Source organism: Pagrus pagrus (assembly GCF_965226575.1).
Source record: "Pagrus pagrus genome assembly, chromosome: 19".
NCBI classification, from domain to species: domain Eukaryota; kingdom Metazoa; phylum Chordata; class Actinopteri; order Spariformes; family Sparidae; genus Pagrus; species Pagrus pagrus.
The window spans coordinates 84,438-110,000 of record NC_140203.1 but is presented as its reverse complement, the minus strand read 5'-3'; the positions used below and the strand labels follow the sequence as shown (position 1 = coordinate 110,000).

Below are 25,563 nucleotides of genomic sequence, written 5' to 3'. Positions count from 1 at the left end.
CCCTTCAGCTCCGCCTCCTCGTGTAGCCCCGCCCACCTCCCACCTGTTACTACCTCCTCTCCATCATCCTCATCATCATCTTCATCATCATCAGACTGTGAGGACTCAGCCACACCTCCTCTCTCCTCCAGTATGAGCCAATCAGCACAGAGGAGCAGGAGGAGGAGCAGAGGAGAGGAGGAGGGGGAGGGAAGGGGGAGGAAGAGGAGGAGGAACCACAGTGGAAGAGGGAGGAGTTTTTCTCCAGAAAACAGAGAAGAAGAAGAAGAAGAAGAAGAAGAAGAGGAGGACGCTGGGAGATTTGTGGGACGGATGGCAGTGTCCTACAGAGGAGGAGCAGAGGAGGAGGAGGAGGAGGCGCCACTCACCCTGCACAACTTCAACCACAGAAAACACAGAAGAAGGGAGCGGCGAGGAACCGGCCAATCAGAGAAGGCTGTGAGTGTTGTCAGGCAGAATGGTTACAGAGCGCCGCTGCTGCTCCACAGGTGAGTGTTTAATGACCATAATCACCAACACTTATCAATATGTTGTCCCATAAATCTGTACATTACAACATCAAACAACTCAGATCAGCTTTAAATTAGATTACACTTATTAATTACACAATGTTTAGTTATAAATACACCCAAAACAAATGGTGAATACACTGTGAAAACTGTAAATAATTAAACCTCAGATCATTCGGATTAATTTGAATAATATAAATAAGTCAGTGTATCAATATATAATGATGTTATATACAGTAATAATATATAATGATGATAATACAGTAACAATATATAATGGTGTTATATACAGTAACAATATATAATGTTATATACAGTAGTAATATATAATGGTGTTATATACAGTAACAATATATAATGTTATATACAGTAGTAATATATAATGGTGTTATATACAGTAACAATATATAATGTTATATACAGTAGTAATATATAATGGTGTTATATACAGTGGTAATGGCCTATAAGTTGATCATTATTAATAATGTAACTTTTTTTCTGCCTCCAGTATCTCCAGCTCGACTTCCCAGAATGCCTTGCGCTTCCTGCAGTCAACTCAGATTGGTCAGACCTGCAGCCAATCAGAAGCACTCAGTGTCTCCTCAGGCCAATGGCGTTTCTCTGACTCCACCCCTCCCCTCCCCCTCTCCTCCAATCACAGTACCTTCCATCTTTGGCTCTGCTCCTCCTCCTCCTCCTCCTCCTCCTCCTTCATTAGCCCCGCCTCCGTGCTGCATCTGTCAACAGTTGCTGTGGAGACAGCATCAGAGTCAGTGAGGGGTGGAGCCTGTTGGAGCCCCCTGCGGCCTCTGAGGGACTGGACAGCCCCGCCCAGTCTGAGCAGCGACCACTGGTTGGTCGGCTCTCGTATTTACATTATCGCTCATTAATATTCATGATCAATGAGTAATTAAAGATTATCTGTATGTCTTTAGTTTGATCAGTTCTGTAGTTATTGAACATAAATTAAACTGTTGTAATGTTTGTCTCCACAGTTACGTACGATCGCCGACTCTGAGGTAATTTTAAGAACTCGTTCAGTCACTTTTTATAGTGTTTGTTGTTGTTAGATTTGTCTGTTGTTTCATTTTGTTTACTAAAATTATGTGTGTGTGTCTGTCTGTCTGTCTGTGTGTGTGTGTGTGTGTGTGTGTGTGTGTGCGTGCGTGCGTGCGTGCGTGCGTGTGCGTGTGTTTTAGTCCAACTCTATCTTGCCGGCGACATCAGAAGCAGTGGGCCAATCACAGCTCCCGCAATGTTCACCTACCCCGGCGACGGCCCCTGCCCCTGCCTTCCTGTTCAGCCAATGGACTGTCTGCTCAGCTTCCCACTGGCCAATCAGCAGCGGGCTCTGAGTTTCTCAGCAAGAACAGAGAGGTGGCGTTCGTCTGGTTGATGATTGGTTTAATATCAGTGTTCCGCTTTCGTCTTGACGTGTTTCAGCTTCTTTAAAGTGTCTGTTTCTGAGCTGGTTGTTGGTGCAGGTGGAGCTCTCAGTCTTTCTCACATATTAGACTGAATTTCTCTCCTATTTTTGTTTCTTGTCTTATCAGAGGGGGAAACGAGTCTCACAGATACGAATCCGCCGGGCGTCGCCACGCGAGACGCCGCTCACACCGATGGGACTGCCAAAGGTCAAAAGGTCAGGAGAGGACGTGTCAGTAGAAACAGTCCAAGTAAAAAGTGATAAAAAACATTAAACTGAATGAAAAAAAAAACTTGTTTCAGGTTAAAGAAGAAAGAGTTCAGTCTGGAGGAGATTTACACCAACAAGAACTACAAGTCCCCCACCACCAACAGGTAAAAACTACAAATCCCACATCAAAAACACAGACCACTGTCCACCGCGCTCCAAATTATTATGCAAATTGGATTTAAGTGTCAGAAACTTTAATTTTTTTGTTTTTCAATTAAACTCATGGATGATATTGTGTCTCAGGGATCTTTGGGTCACTGAAATCAGTCTCAGACACCTGTGATAATTAGTTTGCCAGGTGAGCCCAATTAAAGGAAAACTACTTAAGAAGGACGTTCCACATTATTAAGCAGGCCACAGGTTTCAATGTAGTGCAATGCCTTGGGCAAGGTATGAAAACATCAGATATTTCACGAAAACTTAAGCGTGATCATCAAACTGTGAAGAGATTTGTGGCTGATTCAGAGCACAGATGGGTTCGTGCAGATAAAGGCATGATGAGGAAGGTTTCTGCACCAGATTAAGAGAGCAGCTGCTCAAATGCCTTTACAAAGCAGCAAACAGGTATTTGAAGCTGCTGGTGTAGGGTCCTCCAGAGGCTTGCAGTTGTGCATAAACCGACTATTCGGTCACCCCTAACCAACGCTCACAAGCAGAAGCGGTTGCAGTGGGCCCAGAAATACATGAAGACTCATTTTCAAACAGTCTTGTTTACTGATGAGTGCCGTGCAACCCTGGATGGTCCAGATGGATGGAGTAGTGGATGGTTGGTGGATGGCCACCATGTCTCAACAAGGCTGCAACGTCAGCAAGGAGGTGGCGGAGTGATGTTTTGGGCCAGAATCATGGGGAGAGAGCTGGCAGGCCCCTTTAGGGTCGCTGAAGGTGTGAAAATGACCTCGGCAAAGTATATCGAGTTTCTGACTGACCACTTTCTTCCATGGTACAAAAAGAAGAACTGTGCCTTCCGTAGCAAAATCATCCTCATGCATGACAATGCACCATCTCATGCTGCAAACAATACCTCTGAGTCATTGGCTGCTATAGGCATAAAAGGAGAGAGACTCATGGTGGCCCCATCCTCCCCTGACCTCAACCCTATCGAGAACCTTTGGAGCATCCTCAAGCAAAAGATCTATGAGGGTGGGGGGCAGTTCGCATCAAAACAGCAGCTCTGGGAGGCTCTTCTGACATCCTGCAAAGAAATTCAAGCAGAAACTCTCCAAAAACTCACAAGTTCAATGGATGCAAGAATTGTGAATGTGATATCAAAGAAGGGGTCCTATGTTAACATGTAACTTGGCCTGTTACGATGTTTTTGATTGAAATAGCTTTTAATTTCAGTAAATATGACCTCCTAATGCTGCAAATTCAACAAATGGCCATTTTCAGTTCTTTACAACCCATAAAATGTTTGAAACTCTGTTGTGCATAATAATTAGGAACAGTGCGTTCTGCGTTTTTTATCATTGGGAGGTTTGTTCAGTAAAATTTGAATTATACGGTTGATGACTTGAAAATTGTACTGACTGTCATTTGCATCGACTATTTAGGAAAATCAGAGAAAAATATCATTTGCATAATAATTTAGAACGCGGTGTAGAGACTCGATCTCCCAGCATACCTTTCTGTCTTCCTGCAGGAGTCTGGAGACGATCTTCGAGGAGCCGCGGGAAAAGGATGGTGCGCTGCTCCTGATTGGCCAGCAGAGGAGACGCAGGTTCCTCCTCTTTCCTGACTTCACCCAGCCCAGGAAGAGGAAGCGGCCGCAAGGTATGCTGGGAAATGTAGTTCAGTGAGGAGGACTGGACATTGACAGAAATAACATCAGCAACAAAATGTCTCTCTTGTTTGGAAAGTCGATCCACAGACGTCCTGAAGCTCTGAGCAGACACATCCACCGTTACAATGAGTAGTTTAATAGTTGCTTTGATTTAAGTCTAATGTGTAAGTGTTTGATTGGTCGACTAAACGTGCCAATCAGGGAGCACAGAGCGAACATTGTTTTAATCATAAAAAAATATAAAGAAAATGAAATGGTTGTCACTGTCGACAACATAAAGAACAGTTCTTATCTGTCTCTCTCAGGACCAGGACTTCCTGTTGCCACGGTGCCCAGGAAAAGGGCAGCGGCTCGGCGACACTGTCATGGCGGTGGCCACGATGACGAGTCGGACCTGGACGTGATGCTGGTGGAGCGACTGAGCGCGCTCGAAGACTTTCTCATACGGCAGGGCCTGGATGTGTGAGCTGTGACATCACTTCCTGTCCACCGACTAAAGGCCAAATAAACATAGCTGCTAGCATGCCTGCTCCTGCCGCGTTACCATGACAACGTCATCACCAAGTTGGTCTGATGAAGCAGGCTTTTTCATTTTGCAGTGTAATTTTTGTTTGTTTCTGTTTTTGTTTTTTTTTTACAGTTTAGGCTGTTTTAAAATGTGAATTTTCAGAAATATTAAATATTTTTAACAGTGTGGACGATCAGGTGACCCATCAGGAGGCCACGCCCACAGGGCACAGGTGGCGCCATTTTATTTTGATGTTCTCTTCTTTGGTAACATATGGAAACACTTCTCTGTAGTACTCTGCAGTACTGTGTGAGTACTGCAGAGTACTGTGAGTACAGCTGCAGTACTGTATGAGTAAAGCTGCAGTACTGTGAGTACAGCTGCAGTACTGTGTATTACAGCTGCAGTAATGTGTGAGTACTGCAGAGTACTGTGAGTACAGCTGCAGTACTGTGAGTACTGCTGCAGTACTGTGAGTACAGCTGCAGTACTGTGTAGTACAGCTGCAGTACTGTGTAGTACAGCTGCAGTACTGTGTGAGTACAGCTGCAGTACTGTGTGAGTAGTACTGTGTGAGTACTGCTGCAGTACTGTGAGTACAGCTGCGGTACTGTGTGAGTACTGCAGATAAGACGTATTTGGAGTTTTTAAAGTGTAATATATATATTTCTGCTGAAAAGTGTCTATTTTTTGAATGAATAAAGTTTGTTTCTGCTCTCTGAGGTTTGTCTCTTTGTTATTGATCAGTGAGTCGATGACAGCTGATCTGAGGTCTGTATCAGGAACAACTTCCTGTCTGTCAGCTGATTCTGATGCTGCTTGTTATCAGCTGACTCGTGAGTGGAGACTGACGGGTCAACAATAAATTCACAGAAGAAGAAGAAGCTGACGTCATACGAATGAATGACGTCACGTTCAGTATTTAATGAATGTATTCCCACAGTGACAGCTGTGTGTCCTGATCAACAGGCTACATGTTAGCTGCTAAGCAACAGTTCAGATCAGCTGTGACGTCAGTCCTCACTGTGTTATTAAACCCTCAGTCTGACCTCACAGGCAGCAGCCTCCGCGCTTACCAATCAGCTGCTTCATGCGAGTACAGCCAATCACATTGAAGGAAGGGTCACCTGACAGACGAGCCAGAGGTAAAAAATTACCACGGTTTGTATCGTGACGCATGACGTCGTTACGTCACTCACACAAACACAACATGGCGGCGGCCTTGCGGAGGGTGTGCAGCGGAGTGACTTCGAGGTATTTAACTTAATTTGTCTCTTTTAACTACAGAAAACGTTCGAGTGAACAGCTCGACGTCAGCAGTCACGTGTTCACTTTGCGGCTGCATGGCTGAAACGTAATGACATAGTGACGTATTTGTCGTGAAAGTGACTTTTGCGCAGGGAACAGTTTTGACCCGTGACTCTGTCGGACTCTGTTCAAAGTTTGTATTAAAATCAGGTTCAATCGTGCTAAAATACAAACAGTGTGCTGAATGTGACGCCAGACACGCGATGAGTGTGTGAGTCTGAGTGACGGAAGGTTCGGGTCAGATAACATCAACCTGATGAGACACATTTACCTGTTCAGGTCATATGAACAGGTGAGTCAAACCTAAACGTGTTGCCGGTCGCTCGCGGAGACTCGGAGAAGTAAAGAGAGAGAGAGAGTAGTTAATTAAAGAAAAAGACCATCATTATAATACCAGTAATTAATATAAGTCATTGGGTAATATTGTTGTTTACATGTGTGTCAGAGAGGCTGAACTGAGTCCAGACTCGAATGGTTCTGTTATCAGAGCTCGGTGGGTCTCATTGTAGAAACCAGCAGAACTTCTTCATCTTCTGCCTCCTGAGTCTCAAACACCTGAACCTGTCTGACTACACTGGCACAGACTGACCCAGAGCTCTCTGAGCTTTAGTCTAATAAACACACGAGCTCCTGAGATACATGCTACAACTACAGAAACACCAGCTGCCATGACCGTAGCTCAGTGAGGAGTCTGCAGACAGGTACTGCTCACTGATGTGGCTGTTAGCTTTGTGCTAACTGAGTTAGCAGCTGAACAATAATAACAATAATTCATGTAACCAACAAACATAGCTATTGTTAGCACTCACTGCTGTCGAGCTACCATGTTAGCACTCACTGCTGTCGAGCTACCATGTTAGCACTCACTGCTGTCGAGCTACCATGTTAGCACCCACTGCTGTCGAGCTACCATGTTAGCATTGAGACATGTCAGCTGCACTTCCTCTGCCATTCTTGTGACCAGCTCGCTAACAGCTGTAGCAACACATCAACCTAGTCCTGTGGAAGATGTGGAGCACATGTTCTCCACACATTCTCACATACGTTCTCCCATACGTTCTCCACATGTTCTCACACACGTTCTCCCACATGTTCTACACACATGTTCTCCCACATGTTCTCACACGTTCTTCACATGTTCTCACACATGTTCTACACACGTTCTCACACACGTTCTCCCACATGTTTTCACACGTTCTCACACACGTTCTCCCACACGTTCTCCACATGTTCTACACACATGTTCTACACACGTTCTCCCACATGTTCTCACAGGTTCTCATCATGTTCTCCACACATGTTCTCACACATGTTCTCCACACATTCTCACACATGTTCTCCACACATTCTCACACATGTTCTCCACATGTTCTCCACATTCCTCACACATGTTCTCCACACATGTTCTCCACACATTCTCACACATGTTCTCCACATGTTCTCCACACATTCTCACACATGTTCTCCACATGTTCTCCACATGTTCTCCACATGTCCTCACACATGTTCTCCACACATTCCCACACATGTTCTCACACATGTTCTCACACGTTCTCACACACGTTCTCACACATGTTCTCACACATGTTCTCCACACATTCTCACACATGTTCTCACACATGTTCTCCATATGTTCTCACACATGTTCTACACATGTTCTCCACATGTTCTCACACATGTTCTCCACACATTCTCACACATGTTCTCACACATGTTCTCCATATGTTCTCACACATGTTCTCCACATTCTCACACATGTTCTACACATGTTCTCCACACATTCTCACACATGTTCTACACATGTTCTACACACGTTCCCCACGTTCTCACACATGTTCTCACACATGTTCTACACATGTTCTCAAACATGTTCTTCACATGTTCTCACACGTTCCACACGTTCTACACGTTCTCACACATGTTTTCCACATCTTCTCCACATGTTCTCACACATGTTCTCCATATGTTCTCACACGTGTTCTCCACATCACATGTTCTCCAAGTGTTCTCCACATGTTTTTCACGTGTTCTCACACATGTTCTCCACGTGTTCTCCTGTCTGTGTGGTTCCAGCCTCTGCATGTTTTGTATATTTAATAAACACTTTTCTTATTTTTTAGAGTTTCTCATCTGAACTGCAGCCGACAGACGCTGCAGCGCAGCATCAACACTGGTGAGTCTCTCTCTCCTCCTCCTGCTCCTCCTCCTCTTCCTGCTCCTCCTCCTGCCCCTCCTCCTCCTCCTCCTCCTGCTGCGCCTTTTCCTCTTCCTGCTCCTTTTCCTCCTCCTCGTCCTGCTCCTCCTGCTCCTCCTCTTGCTCCTCTTCCTCCTCCTCCTCCTGCTCCTTTTCCTCCCTCTTCTTTCCTCTGCTCCTCCTCTTGCTCCTCTTCCTCCTCCTGCTCCTCCTCTTCCTCTTGCTCCTCCTCCTGCTCCTTTTCCTCCCTCTTCTTTCCTCTGCTCCTGCTCTTGCTCCTTCTCCTCCTGCTCCTCCTCCTCCTCTTGCTCCTCCTCCTGCTCCTCCTCCTCCTCCTGCTCCTTTTCCTCCCTCTTCTTTCCTCTGCTCCTCCTCCTGCTCCTCCTCCTCCTCTTCCTCCTCCTCCTCCTCCTGCTCCTCCTGCTCCTTTTCCTCCCTCTTCTTTCCTCTGCTCCTCCTCCTGCTCCTGCTCCTTTTCCTCCCTCTTCTTTCCCTGCTCCTCCTCCTGCTCCTCCTCCTCCTCTTCCTCCTCCTCCTCCTCCTCCTCCTCCTCCTGCTCCTGCTCCTTTTCCTCCCTCTTCTTTCCTCTGCTCCTCCTCCTGCTCCTGCTCCTTTTCCTCCCTCTTCTTTCCCTGCTCCTCCTCCTGCCCCTCCTCTTCCTCTTCCTCTTCCTCCTGCTCCTCCTCCTCCTCCTGCTCCTCCTCACCAGTAGAACCTGCAGGATTCTGTGTCGGGTCTTTTGGACCAATCAGTTCTCTCTCTTCAGGTCGTGGCTTCCTGCCCCGGCCCCGGCCCCTCCCTCTCCTGTTAGTGACAGGTGGTGGTTACCTTGGTTACCATCACTTCAGGACAAGGGACCAACAGGAGGATGGAGCTCCGCCTCCTCTGGCCACGCCCACACAGGTAGGAGAAGACTCTGGCTGTATTCGAAACCGCATACTATACTGCCAGTATGTACTGATGTGACCAGTATGTAGTATGCAGTATGTAGTATGCAGTATGTAGTATGTAGTATGCAGTATGTAGTATGCAAACAAAAGCAAAATCTGCAATATGAGAAAAGTTCCCGGATATCGTACTGATTCGGAAAATATTTCCAGTATGCATCCGACCAGTCTACTCTGCCTACTGTTTCCCACAATGCAATGCTCTGGAGCCTGGATCATGGCGTCCTCGTCACGTACTCCGGAGCAGTACAACGTTTATGTTTGTTCACACAACATAAGTACAGTCACAGGCTGCTGACTGTTGTGACGAGAGCTGTAGGTACAATAGAAATCCAGGCTGTTGCACATGTGAAATGAAACAAAGTACTCTGTTAATTAAAACATTTTTTTTATTAATATTTGGTGATGTCTGTACATACAGAGCTCCAGAGACAGCGCTGTACTGTGTACTGTCCACTACAGACATGAAGCTTCCCTCTAGCGTTAAGATAACTGGCCTGCTGTCTCCCCCGGGACGACGACGCATGTTGGCCGGCCGAACACCTCTGGAGACGGGCTGCTGCCTCTGAGACGAGCCGCTCCTTCTGGAGCTTCACTTCTCCCAAAACATCGAGGCAAATTACTAAACAGCCGTCATCTGAGTAAACTAACCGCACACTGGGGATCTGAACGGTTACTTTCTACATGAAAACATGTTAAAACTTAATAAAGTGACATATTAACAGCGCTGCAGCGGGAAATAAAACAGCTTCACGCCTGTTTTACAACTACTGCTGCCGGTCGCCACGAAATGCATTCTGGGAAACTTGCTACTGCATACTGCGGTGTGAACGGCGTCGGTCTGCTGAAGTAGCATGCTGAATCCCACATTCAGTATGCAGTATACAGTATATACTGACGCAGTATGTAGTAGGCAGTACGGTAGTATGCGCTTTCGAAAACAGCCATAGATTCTTTTTCCTTCTGGTTCTCATTCTGGTTCTTCTTCTGGTTCTGGTTCTTCTTCTGGTTCTCATTCTGGTTCTTCTTCTGGTTCTGGTTCTTCTTCTGGTTCTCATTCTGGTTCTTCTTCTGCTGACTTCACGTGCATTCAGGCAAATCGATTATCTCGCGTTTTTTTGGCTACACAAAGTTAGCCAGATAGCTTGCTAAGCTAATATAGCACAACACTGCTCCAGCAGCTCAGTGCTGATCCTGAACACATCCTGTGTGACTACAGTGATGTGTTGACCCACACTCAGTGCTGATCCTGAACACATCCTGTGTGACTACAGTGATGTGTTGACCCACACTCAGTGCTGATCCTGAACACATCCTGTGTGACTACAGTGATGTGTTGACCCACACTCAGTGCTGATCCTGAACACATCCTGTGTGACTACAGTGATGTGTTGACCCACACTCAGTGCTCACTGTGTGAAAGGTGACAGTGATGTCACAATGATGATGTCACAGTGACAATGTCACTCTGCTTGCTGCACTGATACATCACTCTCACTCAGGCCCTGCCCCCTCTTCCCACTTCTCCACCTGCCTCCTGATTGGTTCACTCATTGGGGATATGGTCTGATTTGTTAATGAGTAACTGGGCAGGACAGAGGGAGGCTCTGATAGGACAGAAGTTGAAGGCGTTTCCCTTTAAAAAAAAAAAAAAAAAAAAATTCAATAATTTAATTTACATTTTATAATAAACTAACAAAATAATTTTAAAACAATAATAAAACAAATAATTTTGTATATTTGTAGGATGAAAACAACATTTTAATAACATGAGAAAAGTGATTTAATATTTTTTCTTTCAGAATTTGATTATTTATTATTCACGTAAAATCTCATCAAAATAATATTTAGCTTATAACTTTAGTTAAATTAATTAAAACAAAAGCTGTTTGGATGATTTTCTTCTTTACTCTTAAGTTAATAAACTGTTATAAAATATTAAATAGAAATATTATTAAGTTTGAAGTTATAACTTTTTAATAATGAAGTTTAGTAAAGAAAAAAAAAAATGAAGTATTCAAAAGAATGTGAATATTTAAACAAGTCAGATCCCAGAATGATAATAAATCCAAAAATCAGTATCAGTATTTGTTTTAACCTTTTTTATAAATGAAGTGATAATAATAAGTTATAAAAATCTAATAATTTAAATAAGTAAAATAATTAAAATAGTACATAAAAACATAAGAATAATTGTTACCTGAATAGAAAATTATAAATCAATAAAAAATATATTTGACATGAATAACTGACAGTTTGATAATTGATTGTTTGTAAACCTTCAGTTTAAATCTATTTATAGAGACGAGGGGGAGGGGTGAGAGAGAGAGAGAGAGAGAGGGAGGGCAGTGCTCCTCAGTATTAACCTCTCTCTTTCTCTCTTTCTCGTCACTTCTTCTTTTGTCCTCTCAGTGAACACTCTCACCTGTCCGTCTCTCACCTGTCCGTCTCTCACCTGTGTGATAAACGTCAGCATGGGTTGTCGGCCATCTTCATCAGGGAACACTGATTGCCGCTCATGGTGAGGTTCTTCTGCCGCCGCCGCCACGAGCGTCGGGAGCGAGACCTGTTGCGACAGGTGAGGCGGCGGGGTCAAGCGACCGACAGAGAGAAAGAGAGCGAGAAAGATGGAGGAGAAGGAAGAGGAAGAGGAGGAGGAGGAGGAGGAGGAGGAGGAGGGGTGAGGACAAGAACGACAGCACGATTCAGGTGGGACACGTCGTGACTTTAAGAAACAGACTGAAGATGAACAGGAAGCAGATTAAACTTAGTCTACCTGTCTTAAACTGTTTTAACTGTTTGTAAAGTAAATCCAGGTTCAGTGTGACAGGAAGACGAGAAAACACAGACAGCTGGAGGGATTTTCAAAATAAAATGTGGTCAAACAAATTAGAAACAGGATGACGATCATGAGAGAGAGAGAGAGAGATGGGACCAGAGAGAGAGACATAGGTACAGGTTAGAGGAGATTAGTGTGTGTGGGGGGGGGGGGGGGGGGGTTTCTATGGCAACAGGTAGCGTAGCAGGTCAGTTATTTTAGCTTTAGCTCGCTTAGCCTGTGTTAGCCTCTTTTCAGTTGATCCTGTGCTAACCTGCTGACCTGCTGGACTGAGACAAACATTCTGCTGTGTTTGGTTCACTAATGAAAATGAGACCAAAAATATACAAACAGGTCCTCAGACCCTCAGTCCTCAGACCCTCTGTCCTCAGACCCTCAGTCCTCAGACCCTCTGTCCTCAGACCCTCAGTCCTCAGACCCTCTGTCCTCAGGGGAGGAGGATCCTCTCCCAGGACAGACAGACGTGCAGTAGATGTCACATGTACAGAGCAACAAAATCACAGTTTACAAGTTGCATTGACAGAATATCTGATACAAATTATAATATATGTAAAGTGTTTGGATCGAGGAGACGTCTGAGCAGGAGGAGCCACATGACCTCCTCTCCACCATGGTGACCTGGAAGAGGACACACAAGATGATTAGCAGTAAAACAGAGACGATCAGAGTGAAGTAGGGGTGCAACAACTAGTCGACTAGTCAACGGCAAAATTAGTCAATGACTAATTGAGTAGTCGACTAGTCGTTAGTGACGTTATCTTGTGTGTATCCCACACTAAGCAATGTTTCACCATAGCCAATTGAACTAGCTCCCAACTCGTTGATGCACTGACAGCACATGCACACTTGTGACCGGGAACAGGAGCAATGTGGAAGCGGCTAAAGTGATGCCAACGCAACATAAAGTTTGGAAACATTTCGTCCTGAACACAACAAAGAAAACGGTTACATGCAAAATTTGTAAGATGAAACTCGTGCACCGTGGGGCCACCTCAGCAATGCATGAGCATTTGAAGAGGAAACACATTTTAGAAGACTCAGACGCACCTCGGTAAGATAGTTAAATACAATAAATAAGAGCCATTGTTTTTTGTGCAATTCATAATCTGACTAGTTGACTAGTCGTTACAGTAGTCGATGACTAGAGCTGAGACTAACTGAGAATCAGCAGAAGGATGTTTTATAATGAACTTTGCCGCGGAAGCCAGAGATGATGAGTTAATTTTGACTCTAATGTCGTCAATTTTATTGCAAAAGAAATCCTTTGCATTAAAGGGTGCACAGCTCACAGACTGGTTTCTAAGTAGAGTTGTTCCGATTCCGATGCCAGTATCGGAAATGCCTCCGATACTGCCGAAAATGCCGGCATCGGTATCAGCGAGTACTGGAGTCCAGGCACCGATCCGATACCACGTAATTTATTAGCCTAGCTCCGTTAGCTCCGAGATTCTACCGGATACGTGTCTGTTGAGTTATGGCTCCGGTACGGTTTGGCTCCGTCGTCCTCGTCCGGCAACCCCCACCAGCTGTGTTTTGAGTCCGCCACAGCGCAGCTCCGCCGATCAGCTGGAGTTACGAAACCGAGGAATTCCCGCGATGATTACATAATCACACACGATCGCAGTTACATGTATGTGTTATAAACACAACAACACGAAGTGTTCCCGACTGAAGGATTAGAAGAAGAGCACGTATTTGTCTCTTATTTGAGGTTTTTGTGCTTGTATCAACACGGAGTGTTTTATTTTGAAACTTAACCAGATGTCATGTTATTATTTCGTGTCTGACTTCCTGTCTGCTCTGTGCTGAATTCGGCTTTATACTATTCTTTTTAAAAATAATTGGCTTTCATTTGCTGTATTCATTCATGTTTTACAAAGGGTTTAACCTGAGCCAGGCCTTACCACAATGATGATCATATCACAGTCATGCAGGCGTAGTATGATATATATAATTTTTTTATAACACACTGGTATCGGTATTGGTACTCGTATCGGCCGATACCCACAGCATAAGTATCGGAATCGGTATCGGGAGGGAAAAAATGGTATCGGAACATCTCTATTTCTAAGTACGTTTAGCCGCGGTGTCGAAGAGAAACCTAGGGTTGTTTATTATTGTCTATTAGGCCGGAGAAATATGCTGTTCTAGTAGCATTGAGGGCACGCTTATAATTTAGTACACTATCGCGCCATGCAAGATAAAAAACGTCTAATTTAGATTTTCGCCATGCACGTTCCATTTTCCTGCAGGCCTGCTTGAGATCTTGGGTTACATCAGTAAACCAGGGAGTAGATTTCTTTGGTCGTCTTGTCTTTGTAGAGACCGGTGCCACAGAATCGAGGAGCGAAACGAGTACTGAGTTAACTTCATTAGTGAATTTTTCCACATGTTCTGTCACTGTCACAATCAGAGCCAGGACCCCAGGCAATTTTCACTATGATTGCCAGGATGATGTGACAAGAAGTAAAAACATTTTTGTCACCGGTACAGGGACAGGCTAATGACACTTCAAATGTAATAAGAAAGTGGTCCGACACGACAGATGAGATGGAAGTGACATTCAGGGAGGACACAAATAATCCTTCGGAAAGAATCATGTCCAGAGTGTTACCACTGGAATGAGTAGGTTCATGAACAAGCTGAATGAAGCCAGAAATATCAAGAAGTCCCACAAAAGCCTTACTTAGAGGGTCAGAAGGCTTATTTAAGTGGATATTGAAATCCCCAATAATTAGGATCTTATCTGAACGAGTCAAAATTCTTCTAAGAACTGGGAGATCTCCCCCAGGCCTGTTCCCTGGACAAGGCTGTTACTACTTGATGAAGATGCCTCTAAAACCAAAGCCTCAATTGAAGTAAACTTAATTTCGTGGTTGGAGGTTAAACTAAAAATAGATTTATACATTAGAGCAACAACTCCCCCCTGTTTAAAGGCCCAAGCAACATGTGCATAGTTATAGTCACGAGAGGAGGCTTCATTTAATGGTTTCAGCCATGTTTCACATCATGTCGATCATGTCCATTATAATCAATAATCACATCATTAATCAGTAAGACTTTGGTTGACAGTGATCTAAAATTAATGAAGCCAAATTTGAGGGCTTTAAGCTCATTGGAGCTGCAGTTTCCAGTGACGGGCTGTTCAGTGAAGCTCATGGTAGACAATGTGTTAACTTGAACAAAGTACATTCTAGTAACAGTACATCTGGGTTTGAGTCAGTAACAGAACTTCTGGGTTAGGATAAGTAACAGTAGGATCAGTAGCGGTAAATCTGGGTCAGGGTCAGTGGCGGTACGTCTGGGTTTGGATCTGTAACGGTAGGTTTGGGTTTGGGTCAAAAATGGTACATCTGGGTCAGGGTCAGTAACGGTATGTCTGTGTTTGAGTCAGTAACAGTACTTCTGGGTTTGGGTCAGTAAAGGTACATCTGCGTTTCAATCAGTAACAGTAGGATCAGTAACGGTACGTCAGGGTTAGGGTCAGCAACGGTACGTCTGGGTTAGGGTCAGTAACTGCTCGTCTGGGTTTGGGTCAGTAACAGTTAGGGGTGTTCCAACAAAGGTACCTCACGATTCGATTCGATTTCGATTATGGGAGCTTCGATTCGATTATTGGCCACGATTCTTCGATTATTGCAATTTTTAATGCTTTTTTCCATACAAGATTGATTTTGTCTTCATCTGTGGCTATATTTGTAAATAAATAGCCTATCAATTAACTCAGTTCCTCTAAAACTACATTCATAAAGTAAATAACAAGGTTTTTTGAACATTTGACTTGTATTTTTCAAAGACACAAAATATTTTATTTTATCACTATGTAAACATTTGCACTTTGACCTACTTAACTTTGACCAGGGAAAGCTCCACTTGCAGGAGAGCCCCCTCTATTGGTGGAAAACACTGAAAACAGTCAAGCCCTGGATTTAATGAGGCGTAAGCATGTGACGTGACGTGGCGTGAAGCACGAAGTTGGGCAGTGATCAGTGACAACAAAGTTGTGTTCAAAATAAGAGCTGTACATTGCACCCCATTGGATTTTAGAACTGGGTTCTTAGCGGGGGGCTTTTAATTTGAAAGTAGTGACCGTTCGTAGCTTGCCGCTACACAACAGCTGACAGTCAGCAGCTACTAGCTGTTTGGTTGTGTCCGCTAGCTGTCAGCTACAGAGACCGAGGAGACGGTAGCATCTCCCGGATCTCAGCGGCTTTCCAGTTGCTCATCTTGACATCCGCGGATGAAGTGATGAACTGACTGCTGTGATCAGCTGTTTCCTGGTTTTAAAACTCCCGGCTGCGGGCCGCACGTTATCGACACCTCCGCCCATGTCCCGCAATTGCCGGCACATTGACGCCTCGGATTTAGATAGCAATGGAGGCAGCAGTGTACCCTCAGAGGCGTCAAACTAGCGGACCAAAACAGACCGCCAATTTGCCGCCTTCTGTCTAAATGCGCGGACCTAGCAAAGCATCGACGTTAATTAATCGATGCCGAATCGTCACGTGAAGCATCGCGATGCATCGCCACATCGATGAATTGCACCCACCTCTAGTAACAGTAGGATCAGTGACGGTACATCTGGGTTTGGGTCAGTTACGGTACGTCTGGGTTTGGGTCAGTAATAGTACGTCTGGGTTTGGGTCAGTAACGGTACGTCTTGGTTTGGGTCAGTAACGGAACGTTTGTGTTTGGATCAAAAACAGTAGGATCAGTTATGGTACGTCTGGGTTTGGGTCAGTAACGGTACATCTGGGTTTCGGTCAGTAACGGTACGTCTGGGTTTGGATCAGTAATGGTACGTCTGGGTTTGGGTCAGTAACGGTACGTCTGGGTTTGGGTCAGTAACAGTAGGATCAGTTATGGTACGTCTGGGTTTGGGTCAGTAACGGTATGTCTGGGTTTGGGTCAGTAATGGTATGTCTGGGTTTGGGTCAGTAACAGTAGGATCAGTGACGGTACGTCTGGGTTTGGGTCAGTAACGGTACGTCTGGTTTTGGGTTAGTAATGGTATGTCTGGGTTTGGGTCAGTAACGGTACGTCTGGGTTAGGGTCAGTAACAGTAGGATCAGTAACGGTATGTCTGGGTTTGGGTCAGTAACGTACATCTGAGTTTGGATCAGAAACAGTAGAATCAGTTACGGTACGTCTGGGTTTGGGTCAGTTACGGTACGTCTGGGTTTGGGTCAGTAATGGTACGTTTGGGTTTGGGTCAGTAACAGTACGTCTTGGTTTGGGTCAGTAACGTACGTCTGAGTTTGGATCAGAAACAGTAGAATCAGTTACGGTACGTCTGGGTTTGGGTCAGTAATGGTACATTTGGGTTTGGGTCAGTAACGGTACGTCTTGGTTTGGGTCAGTAACAGTACGTCTTGGTTTGGGTCAGTAACGGAATGTTGTGTTTGGATCAGAAACAATAGGATCAGTTATGGTACGTCTGGATTTGGGTCAGTTATGGTACGTCTGGGTTTGGGTCAGTTACGGTACGTCTTGGTTTGGGTCAGTAATGGTACGTCTGGGTTTGGGTCAGTAACAGAACGTTTGGGTTAGGGTCAGTAATGGTACATCTGGGTTAGGGTCAGTAACTGTAAGTCTTGGTTTGGGTCAGTAACAGAACGTTTGGGTTAGGGTCAGTAATGGTACATCTGGGTTTGGGTCAGTAACAGTACGTCTTGGTTTGGGTCAGTAACAGAACGTTTGGGTTAGGGTCAGTAACGGTACATCTGGGTTTGGGTCAGTAATGGTACATCTGGGTTAGGATCAGTAACGGTACATCTGGGTTAGGGTCAGTAACGGTACGTCTTGGTTTGGGTCAGTAATGGAACATTTGGGTTAGGGTCAGTAACGGTACATCTGGGTTTGGGTCAGTAACAGTACGTCTGGGTTTGGGTCGGTAACAGTGCGCCTGGGTTTGGGTCGGTAACAGTGCGCCTGGGTTTGGGTCTGTAATGGAACGTTTGGGTTAGGGTCAGTAACAGTACGTCTGGGTTTGGGTCGGTAACAGTGTGTCTGGGTTTGGGTCAGTAATGGTACATCTGGATTTGGATCAGTTACGGTATGTTTGGGTTTGGATCAGTAACAGTGCATCTGGGTTTGGGTCAGTAACGGAACGTTTGGGTGTTAGGGTCAGTATCGGTACATCTGGGTTAGGGTCAGTACCGGTACGTCTGGGTTTGGGTCGGTTACGGTATGTTTGGGTTTGGATCAGTAACAGTCTGGTGGGCTCTGCAGAGATAAATACATGCAGTATTGATTCACTTTGTTAATTAATTAATTAATTGATTGTTTTATGTAAATTAATTACTGAACTAAACTTCATGAATGGTTTTTGTTCCTGTCATCCATCACAGGAACATGAGAGCTGAAGGACTCAACTGTAGACTGTTTATGACATTATGACACGAACTGCTCTGCTCTGTCTGTTCACACGTTAGCATCACTGTTAGCATTCCTACTAGCTCCACTGTAGCTTAGCTTTTTTAGCAACTTTGTGCTGTGTTAGCGTCTGTCACCTGCCCCCCCACCCCCCTCCACACACACGAGCCCCGCCCCCTCCACAACTCTCTTAACGACAGCCAATCAGGTTACAGAACCTTGAGAACAGACTTTCACGTTTAAATTTAATTGTTTTTCTTTTCTTTACTTTATTTGTATTTTTCTTCTTTTGTTTTTTCTTCTGTCTCTACTTCCTGTCAGTGATGTTTTTGTTTCTTTTATTTTTCTTTTCTTTTGCTGTTTGTTTCTGTCTCCTTCAGTTTTCTTCATTCATCCTCCTCATCGTCCTCCCTCTCACCTCATTACATGTCATTACATCTCATTATCACAATCAGGCTCCAGGTGCCTCGTTCGGCTCTACGTCGCCATCTGAGCACGCTCAGTGGCGGTGTTTCTCGCACGACACCTTGGCGCCGCCGACCTTTGGCCTTCCTCTGCTACGTCCTGTCCGTCAGCACTCTGCGGCCGCCGGCCAATAGGGTAAGAGTGGCTGCCGGCGTGCGTCTGATTGGACAAAGGGGAAGGACCGTGTGTAGATGTCCTCATTTTGTCTTCTTCACTTTTTCATTCTTTTGTCTTACTCCTTCTCTGTCCTCCTTTCCTTCTCCCCTGTTTTACGTCTTCACTTCCTCTGAAGCCTCGTCATCAATACTGCTGCTAATGATCGATAAGTAATAATCAAGTGTCTCTGCAGCCTGACAGCTTTCAGCAGCTTGTTGGGTCTGGTTCAGTCTCAGGTGTGGTTGAGGAGTCTCAGGTGTGGTTAAGGAGTCTCAGGTGTGGTTGAGGAGTCTCAGGCAGTGAAACAGACATCATTGGTCTGTTGGAGCAGACTTATTGATCACATCAGATCATCAGATATGTGACCTCTGAACTCATCAATACAATCATGCTATTAATAAGAGAACATGAAGTTGGACCTGCAGGATCATCAGCTCTGTGCTGCGTTCATGTGCCCTCTGAAAACTACGGTCGTCACAGTGTTTAGTGCAATGTCAGTGATCTTCACCTCCTCTGTCTCCTCCTCTACCTGCTCCCTCTTCTTCACCTCCTCTGTCTCCTCCTCTACGTGCTTCCTCTCCTTCACCTCCTCTACCTGCACCCTCTTCTTCACCTCCTCTCGCCTCCGCTACCTGCTCCCTCTCCTTTACCTCCTCTCTCCTCTACCTGCTCCCTCTCCTTTCTTCTCCTTTCTTAAGTTTTCACTGTTATATTCTTCTGCTATAAATTCAGATGATGATGATGAACATGTTGTTTCCTGTTTGGTGCTGTAGGTGGCGTTGTACCGCTCCTTTCCGACGCGACTCCTCTCTCGGGCCTGGGGTCGTCTGAATGGGGTGGAGCTCCCCACCTGGCTCCGAAAACCCATCTACTCCTTGTACATCTGGACGTTCGGGGTCAACATGCAGGTCAGGACCAGCTGTGACTCATCAACACTTTACACTGAACGGCTGCTTCAAGTGTCGTGGTTGTGTTAATATATATGTTAGTATATGATGTTAATATATTCTCCCGCTCTGGCCCGTCTTTATCGTCCAATAGGAGGCAGCCGTGGAGGATTTACATCACTACAGGAATCTGGGGGAATTTTTCCGTCGGCGTCTCAAACCTGCAGTCCGACCGCTCTGTGCCGCCTCTTGTCTGGTAACAGACTCCTCCTCCTTTCATCCTTCTCAGAGGAGCGAGCGAGCGTCAGGCTCAATAACTAAATGAATAATGTGAGGTCTGACGTAGATCGTCTACCTCCTGTGGTCTCAGTCAGACAAACTGTAGTTTAGTTATCAGACGGACTTTTATATTGTTCCTTGACGATGTGTGACGGTGTGTGTGTCTGTTTTGTCTGTCAGATCTCTCCCGCTGATGGGAGGATCCTCCACTTTGGTCGGGTCAAGAACTCAGAGGTGGAGCAGGTGAAGGGGGTCACCTACAGTCTGGAGAACTTCCTGGGCCCACAGAAGAGGCAGGGCAAAGGTGGGATCACACCCCCTTAGGACGTGTTGCTCCTGATTTCAGACGTGTTGCTCCTGATTTCAGACGTGTTGCTCTTGATTTAAAACGTGTTGCTCCTGATTTCAGACGTGTTGCTCCTGATTTCAGATGTGTTGCTCCTGATTTCAGACGTGTTGCTCCCGATTTAAAACGTGCCGCTCTTGATTAAAGATGTGTTGCTCCTGAATTCAGATGTGTTGCTCCTGATTTCAGACATGTTGCTTCTGATTTAAAACGCATTGCTCCTGATTTAAGACGCGTTGTTCCTGATTTAAAATGTGTTGCTCCTGATTTAGAACGTGTCGCTCTTGATTTAAGACGTGTTGCTCCTGATTTAAAACGTGTCGCTCTTGATTTCAGACGTGTCGCTCTTGATTAAAGACGTGTTGCTCCTGATTTCAGACGTGTTGCCCTTGATATCAGACATGTTGCTCTTGATTTCAGACGTGATGCTCCTGATTTAAGACGTGTTGCTCTTGATTTCAGACGTGTTGCTCCTGATTTAAAACGTGTCGCTCTTGATTTCAGACGTGTTGCTCTTGATTAAAGACGGGTTGCCCTTGATATCAGACGTGTTGCTCCTGATTTCAGATGTGATGCTCTTGATTTCAGACGTGTTGCTCCTGATTTCAGACGTGATGCTCCTGATTTAAAACGTGTTGCTCTTGATTTCAGACGTGTCGTTCTTGATTAAAGACGTATTGCTCCTGATTTCAGACGTGTTGCCCTTGATATCAGACATGTTGCTCCTGATTTCAGACATGATGCTCCTGATTTCAGACGTGTTGCTCCTGATTTCAGACGTGACGCTCCTGATTTCAGACGTGATGCTCCTGATTTAAGCCATGTTGCTCTTGATTTCAGACGTGTTGCTCTTGATTTCAGATGTGTTGCTCCTGATTTCAGACGTGATGCTCCTGATTTAAGCCGTGTTGCTCTTGATTTCAGACGTGATGCTCCTGATTTCAGACGTGATGCTCCTGATTTAAGCCGTGTTGCTCCTGATTTCAGACATGTTGCTCTTGAATTAAGACTTCTGATTCCATCTTCGTGTCTCTCCGTAGACTCATTGTCATTCCGGGACCTCCTCCTGTCGTCTCCTGAGAACGACCTGTTCCACGTCGTGATCTACCTGGCACCAGGTGACTATCACTGTTTCCATTCGCCCACAGACTGGAGGGTGGAGCTTCGACGTCACTTCCCAGGTGAGAGTCTGTTCAGCTGTTCAGCTGTCTGATTTCTGATGTCCACCTGTTCTTCATCCCTCTCTCTCTCTATACTCATTAGGCTCGTTAATGTCTGTTAATCCGGGCGTGGCTCGTTTGGTTAAAGAGCTCTTCTGCCTTAACGAGCGTGTAGCACTCACCGGCCAATGGCAGCACGGCTTCTTCTCTTTAACGGCGGTTGGAGCAACAAACGTCGGCTCCATCAGGGTTTACTTTGACCAGGTGTGGACGACTTTAGTTTAACCTTTCAGAGTTTTGGTCCTTTAATCTTCCTGTAGGTTTTTGAGTTCATGCTAATATTCCTGGAGACCTTAATGAGGTTTTGACCCTGATTTTAGGAAATCATGATTCTGAGGGAAATAAATCAGTTAATTATTAAAAACCTTTTGGGTATTTTTTATTAGATAAATTATTGTAGATTATTTGTAAATCTTTATGAAATGTTTGAGGTGATTTTTATTTGTTTTTTGTTCTTATTTATTTTATAAGTTATCAGCTGTTGTTGTATGTTGTTCAGAACTTATATTTTTGTTTGTTAATATTTGCAGTACTGCATTCTGCATATTGTGGCATGTAGTTACATTTTTGAATCTTTTTGATATATTAATGTTTTTACATTATTCTATATATATATTGTTGTAACAATAAACACAATATATTGTTTTGTAGCAGATTTATTTATCTTTAATTTGTGTTTTAGTTGATCAGCAATAACTTTATCTAATTGAATATTTATGTAATTAGATACGTTTGTAATTAAATAAATATTCAAGTAAATAATTAATAGAGTAAAGACTTCCTTTGCTTGTTTATGATCCTCAGGAGCTTCAGACGAACGCTCCTCGCTACAGGAAAGGCTCCTTCTATGACCGCAGCTACACTGTCGACAGTGACCAAGTGTTGACTGGGACAGGTGAAGGGGGCGTGGTCTCCGTTGACGGAGGGGGTGTGACCCTACAGAGGGGCGCAGCATTAGGGGAGTTTAACCTCGGCTCCACCATCGTCCTTCTGTTCGAAGCTCCAAAAGACTTCAGCTTCAACCTGCAGCCGGGACAGCGAATCAGAGTGGGAGAGGGGCTCAGCTGCCCCTGACTGGATGAGCTGCTGACTGAGGGGGAGGGGCCTGATGATGAGGAACTGCTGGAGACTAATCAAAGCCAGATTTTAAGGGTTAAAGGCATTGTGGGTAACTTTCTCGGACCTGAAGATGTTTTTATGATAAGGACTCCCAGAATGCCTTGTGCCTCATGAAGGGCGACATGCCAAACTTTCTCTTTTTCTATCCTGTCTCTCTGTCGATCGCCCAGAAACTGAACCAACAAACTAAAATATTCCTTTAAAATCAACACAAACAAACATTCAGACAGCATTTAACAAACTGAAGTCTGTTTCTGTTAACGTTCTGTTTACGTTCTGTTAACGTTCTGTTTATGTTCTGTTAACGTTCTGTTTACTTTGTTAATGTTCAGACACTCCGTCCACTCAGTTTGAATGTTGAAGCTTTATTGTACAGTCAGAGCTGATAGCATCATTTAGCACATACATCAGCAACTGATTGGTGGAAAGCGTACAGGATGCCTGTGATTGGTCGTAGTTTTAATAACAATGGATGAACAGAAAAACGACAGCTGGATGATGACTGTGTTTGATGTTTTGTAAAATATGTCATAAATAAATCTCTCTCTGTGAGCAGCTTGGTCTTCATTACACTCAGAAAATAAATATTAGGACAGTTTAGATGGAACAACACTGTGATCCTTCTGCTCTTCACACAGGCACAGTTAGGTTTGACGATCATCTCTGATGTCATCGATGACATCATCATCACTGATGACATCAGCACGGGTTATGATATCACAAGTCAGACACACTATATTTCTTCTTCTCTGTTTAGTTTTATTTATTTGTGTTCAGTAGAGGGCAGAACTGCTGACTCATTGGTCAGTTCTAGCCCCGCCCCGGGCAGCAGAACCAGCAGCACAACCAATAGGACGGCAGCGGGCAACAGTTGCCATAGCGATGGAAGCGCGGCTCGGCCAGTCCTCCATGTGACCAGCCGTCATCGGTGACCTCCTTCCCCAGCCACAGCTTCCCGTCCCGGGACGCGTCTCCGGCCGGCGCCTCCTCCCTGCGGCTGGAGCTCCAGGAGGTCAGGGAGCAGGAGGAGGTGCAGGTCTGCTGGGCCTTCACTCCCAGGAAGGAGGCCAAATCCAGGTCCAGACCTGCTGCTCCTCCTCTGGGCCGAGGAGTGTTCTGTCGACACTGAGGACACGGGATCCACACCTGAGGGAGGGGGAGGGGGAGGGGAGGAGGAGCAGCTGAGATTTAATCAACTCTCACAGTTTACACATATTCAGGTGAGTGTTGATGATGTCATCAGTCACCTGCTCATTGATGACCGTGTCCAGTCTCTTCAGACATGCCTGGCAGAAGGCGTGGCCACAGTGCAGCCGCCGCGGCAACCGCGTCGCCAGGTCATAGCTGCCGAAGCATACGATGCAAGCCAGGTCCTGCCTCCTCAGTGACATCATCGTCTCCCCGACAACAGAGGAGGGGGGAGAGGGGAGGGGCTGACAGCTCACTTCCTCTTCCTCTTCTTCTTCTTCTTCTTCTTCTTCTTCTTTTCTGTCGTCTGACATTTTCTCCTTCACAGCAAAGAATAATAGTTGAAAATGTGACGTTAATATGAATATGAATGAAATATTATTGAATAGATCAATAATATATCAGTGTGTAATATAATATGTCCAGCAGGGGGCGACGCCACTGTTGGAGGCTGATGAGTAAATAGTTTCATGTTGTAAATGATTTCCTGTTTACAAACAAACAGACCACAAGGCAGGGCTTAGACGTTACCACGGTAACGTGTTGTCAGGTTCTCAGTCAGCTCCACCCTCTTTACCTAATATGGTCAATTCTGGCTCCAAAACCTAATCAGTAACTTTTAACAGTAACTTTTCCAGTGAGTAATCTGTAATCAGCTGATCAACTGTCACTACTGTGAATGGTCAGAAACACGAGCTCACCTGTATGTTCCTCTTCCTGAACCTTCACATCCCGTCTCCTCTTCCTCCCTTTTGATCCCTCTTCTTCTTCCTCTCGGTTGTTGTTGTTGACACGTTTCTTCTTCTTCTTCTTCGTCTGTCTTCCTCTCTCCCACTGTTAGTTTCTTCCTCCTCTCATCCTCTTTTCTTTTGTCATTTATTTTCTGTGTTTCTCTGTTTCTTCTTCTTTGGTTTTCTTCCCTCTGTTCTTTCTGTTTATTCTCTCCTTTTCTTGTCTTTCCTCTTCTTGTTTTTCTCTTTTCTGTCAGACCTTCTCTCTCTCTTGTTCCCTCTCTTCTTCTTCTGTTTGTTGTCATTTGTCTTCTGCTTCAGAGAGAGAAAGAGAGAGAGAGAGTGGCCTCCATCAATAATTCAGCCTCGCTCGGCCACAGCAGACTCTGACAGACCGTCATTTTTTATTGATATGATGAACGTGAATCTTTTCATCATATTTAATCACACTTGATATTAAAATAAAGAAACATTTAAAAATGTTTTCATAAAATAAAATAAAATATAAAATAGAGTGAATATAAACATGACTGTTCTGATCAAGTAACAGAACATTGATCAATAACTACCAATGCATTTATATAACAATCATATTCAGACATCACCATGATGAACGGATCAATAATCTGTAACCTGATCAGCCAATAGAAAGTGGAGCCATTCTCAGGTTTCCATTGGCTGCTGGTGTCCACCGATCAGGTTACAGCTCAGTGTGGACTGACAGAGGTTGCCTAGCAACAGACGTACAGTGCGTGTGCGTGCGTGTGATGGCGGGTCAGCTGTCATCACGTTGTTCCTCTGCAGGGAGACGAAGATAAAACACAAAGTGATGAAGATTTCCCTCGGCTGTCTGAGACGGTCACACTGTTCCCCTGAACACCACCTGTCCTCCTCCTACAGGTGGCGCCACCATAACATCTGACTGATGACATTGAGCCAGGAAGTGTTGCTATAACCTCATCAAGTCTTTAGCAAACATTTGTTTGCAGCTTTTATCAGAACTGACACTCTGG

The 25,563-nt window shown here is 44.9% G+C and overlaps 3 protein-coding genes across 8 annotated transcripts in view; 2 read left to right on the top strand and 1 right to left on the bottom strand.

The window, feature by feature from the left end:
• Window positions 1-5,218, top strand: part of LOC311274905 (uncharacterized protein) — an 8,578-nt gene extending 3,360 nt beyond the window's left edge. For both annotated transcript variants that reach the window (XM_084382909.1, XM_084382908.1), the window contains exons 4-11: window positions 1-488; window positions 1,018-1,362; window positions 1,505-1,528; window positions 1,709-1,886; window positions 2,063-2,151; window positions 2,238-2,309; window positions 3,848-3,978; window positions 4,294-5,218. The exon at window positions 1-488 is cut by the window's left edge and continues 14 nt beyond it. In XM_084382909.1, coding sequence (XP_084239035.1) covers window positions 1-488; window positions 1,018-1,362; window positions 1,505-1,528; window positions 1,709-1,886; window positions 2,063-2,151; window positions 2,238-2,309; window positions 3,848-3,978; window positions 4,294-4,454 — 1,488 coding nt within the window. In that variant the 3' untranslated portion in view covers window positions 4,455-5,218. The remainder of the gene's footprint in view (window positions 489-1,017; window positions 1,363-1,504; window positions 1,529-1,708; window positions 1,887-2,062; window positions 2,152-2,237; window positions 2,310-3,847; window positions 3,979-4,293) is intronic.
• A 437-nt stretch (window positions 5,219-5,655) lies between these two features.
• On the top strand, window positions 5,656-23,183 carry pisd (phosphatidylserine decarboxylase). 4 transcript variants are annotated; one of them, XM_084382918.1, is made up of 10 exons: window positions 5,656-5,750; window positions 7,925-7,977; window positions 8,765-8,901; window positions 11,445-11,654; window positions 19,554-19,688; window positions 19,822-19,923; window positions 20,127-20,250; window positions 21,333-21,473; window positions 21,556-21,716; window positions 22,317-23,183. In XM_084382918.1, the coding sequence occupies exons 1-10, from the start codon at window positions 5,674-5,676 to the stop codon at window positions 22,584-22,586; spliced, it is 1,410 nt and encodes a 469-aa protein (XP_084239044.1). In that variant the 5' UTR covers window positions 5,656-5,673; the 3' UTR covers window positions 22,587-23,183. The 4 variants fall into 4 exon arrangements, with proteins under 4 accessions (XP_084239044.1, XP_084239047.1, XP_084239046.1 ...); XM_084382921.1 differs by lacking the exon at window positions 11,445-11,654 and adding an exon at window positions 18,615-18,759 and having other exon boundaries at window positions 5,658-5,750; XM_084382919.1 differs by lacking the exon at window positions 5,656-5,750 and adding an exon at window positions 5,904-6,096.
• Window positions 23,184-23,260: 77 nt separating this feature from the next.
• On the bottom strand, window positions 23,261-25,317 carry rnf224 (ring finger protein 224). 2 transcript variants are annotated; one of them, XM_084382933.1, is made up of 4 exons: window positions 25,184-25,317; window positions 24,521-24,862; window positions 23,879-24,139; window positions 23,261-23,777 (listed from the first exon to the last, which is right to left on the bottom strand). In XM_084382933.1, exons 3-4 carry the CDS (start codon window positions 24,131-24,133, stop codon window positions 23,442-23,444), a joined length of 591 nt encoding a protein of 196 aa, XP_084239059.1. In that variant the 5' UTR covers window positions 24,134-24,139; window positions 24,521-24,862; window positions 25,184-25,317; the 3' UTR covers window positions 23,261-23,441. The 2 variants fall into 2 exon arrangements, with proteins under 2 accessions (XP_084239059.1, XP_084239060.1); XM_084382934.1 differs by lacking the exon at window positions 25,184-25,317 and having other exon boundaries at window positions 24,521-24,918.
• Window positions 25,318-25,563: the final 246 nt, after the last annotated feature.

Coding starts and splice junctions, on each gene's coding strand:
- pisd (XM_084382918.1), top strand. CDS start 5,674: ATGACGTCGTTACGTCACTCACACAAACACAACATGGCGGCGGCCTTG. Junction 21,474..21,555: donor GCTTCGACGTCACTTCCCAG/GTGAGAGTCTGT, acceptor TATACTCATTAG/GCTCGTTAATGTCTGTTAAT. Junction 21,717..22,316: donor TCAGGGTTTACTTTGACCAG/GTGTGGACGACT, acceptor TATGATCCTCAG/GAGCTTCAGACGAACGCTCC.
- rnf224 (XM_084382933.1), bottom strand. CDS start 24,133: ATGTCAGACGACAGAAAAGAAGAAGAAGAAGAAGAAGAAGAAGAAGAG. Junction 23,778..23,878: donor ACACGGTCATCAATGAGCAG/GTGACTGATGAC, acceptor CCCCTCCCTCAG/GTGTGGATCCCGTGTCCTCA.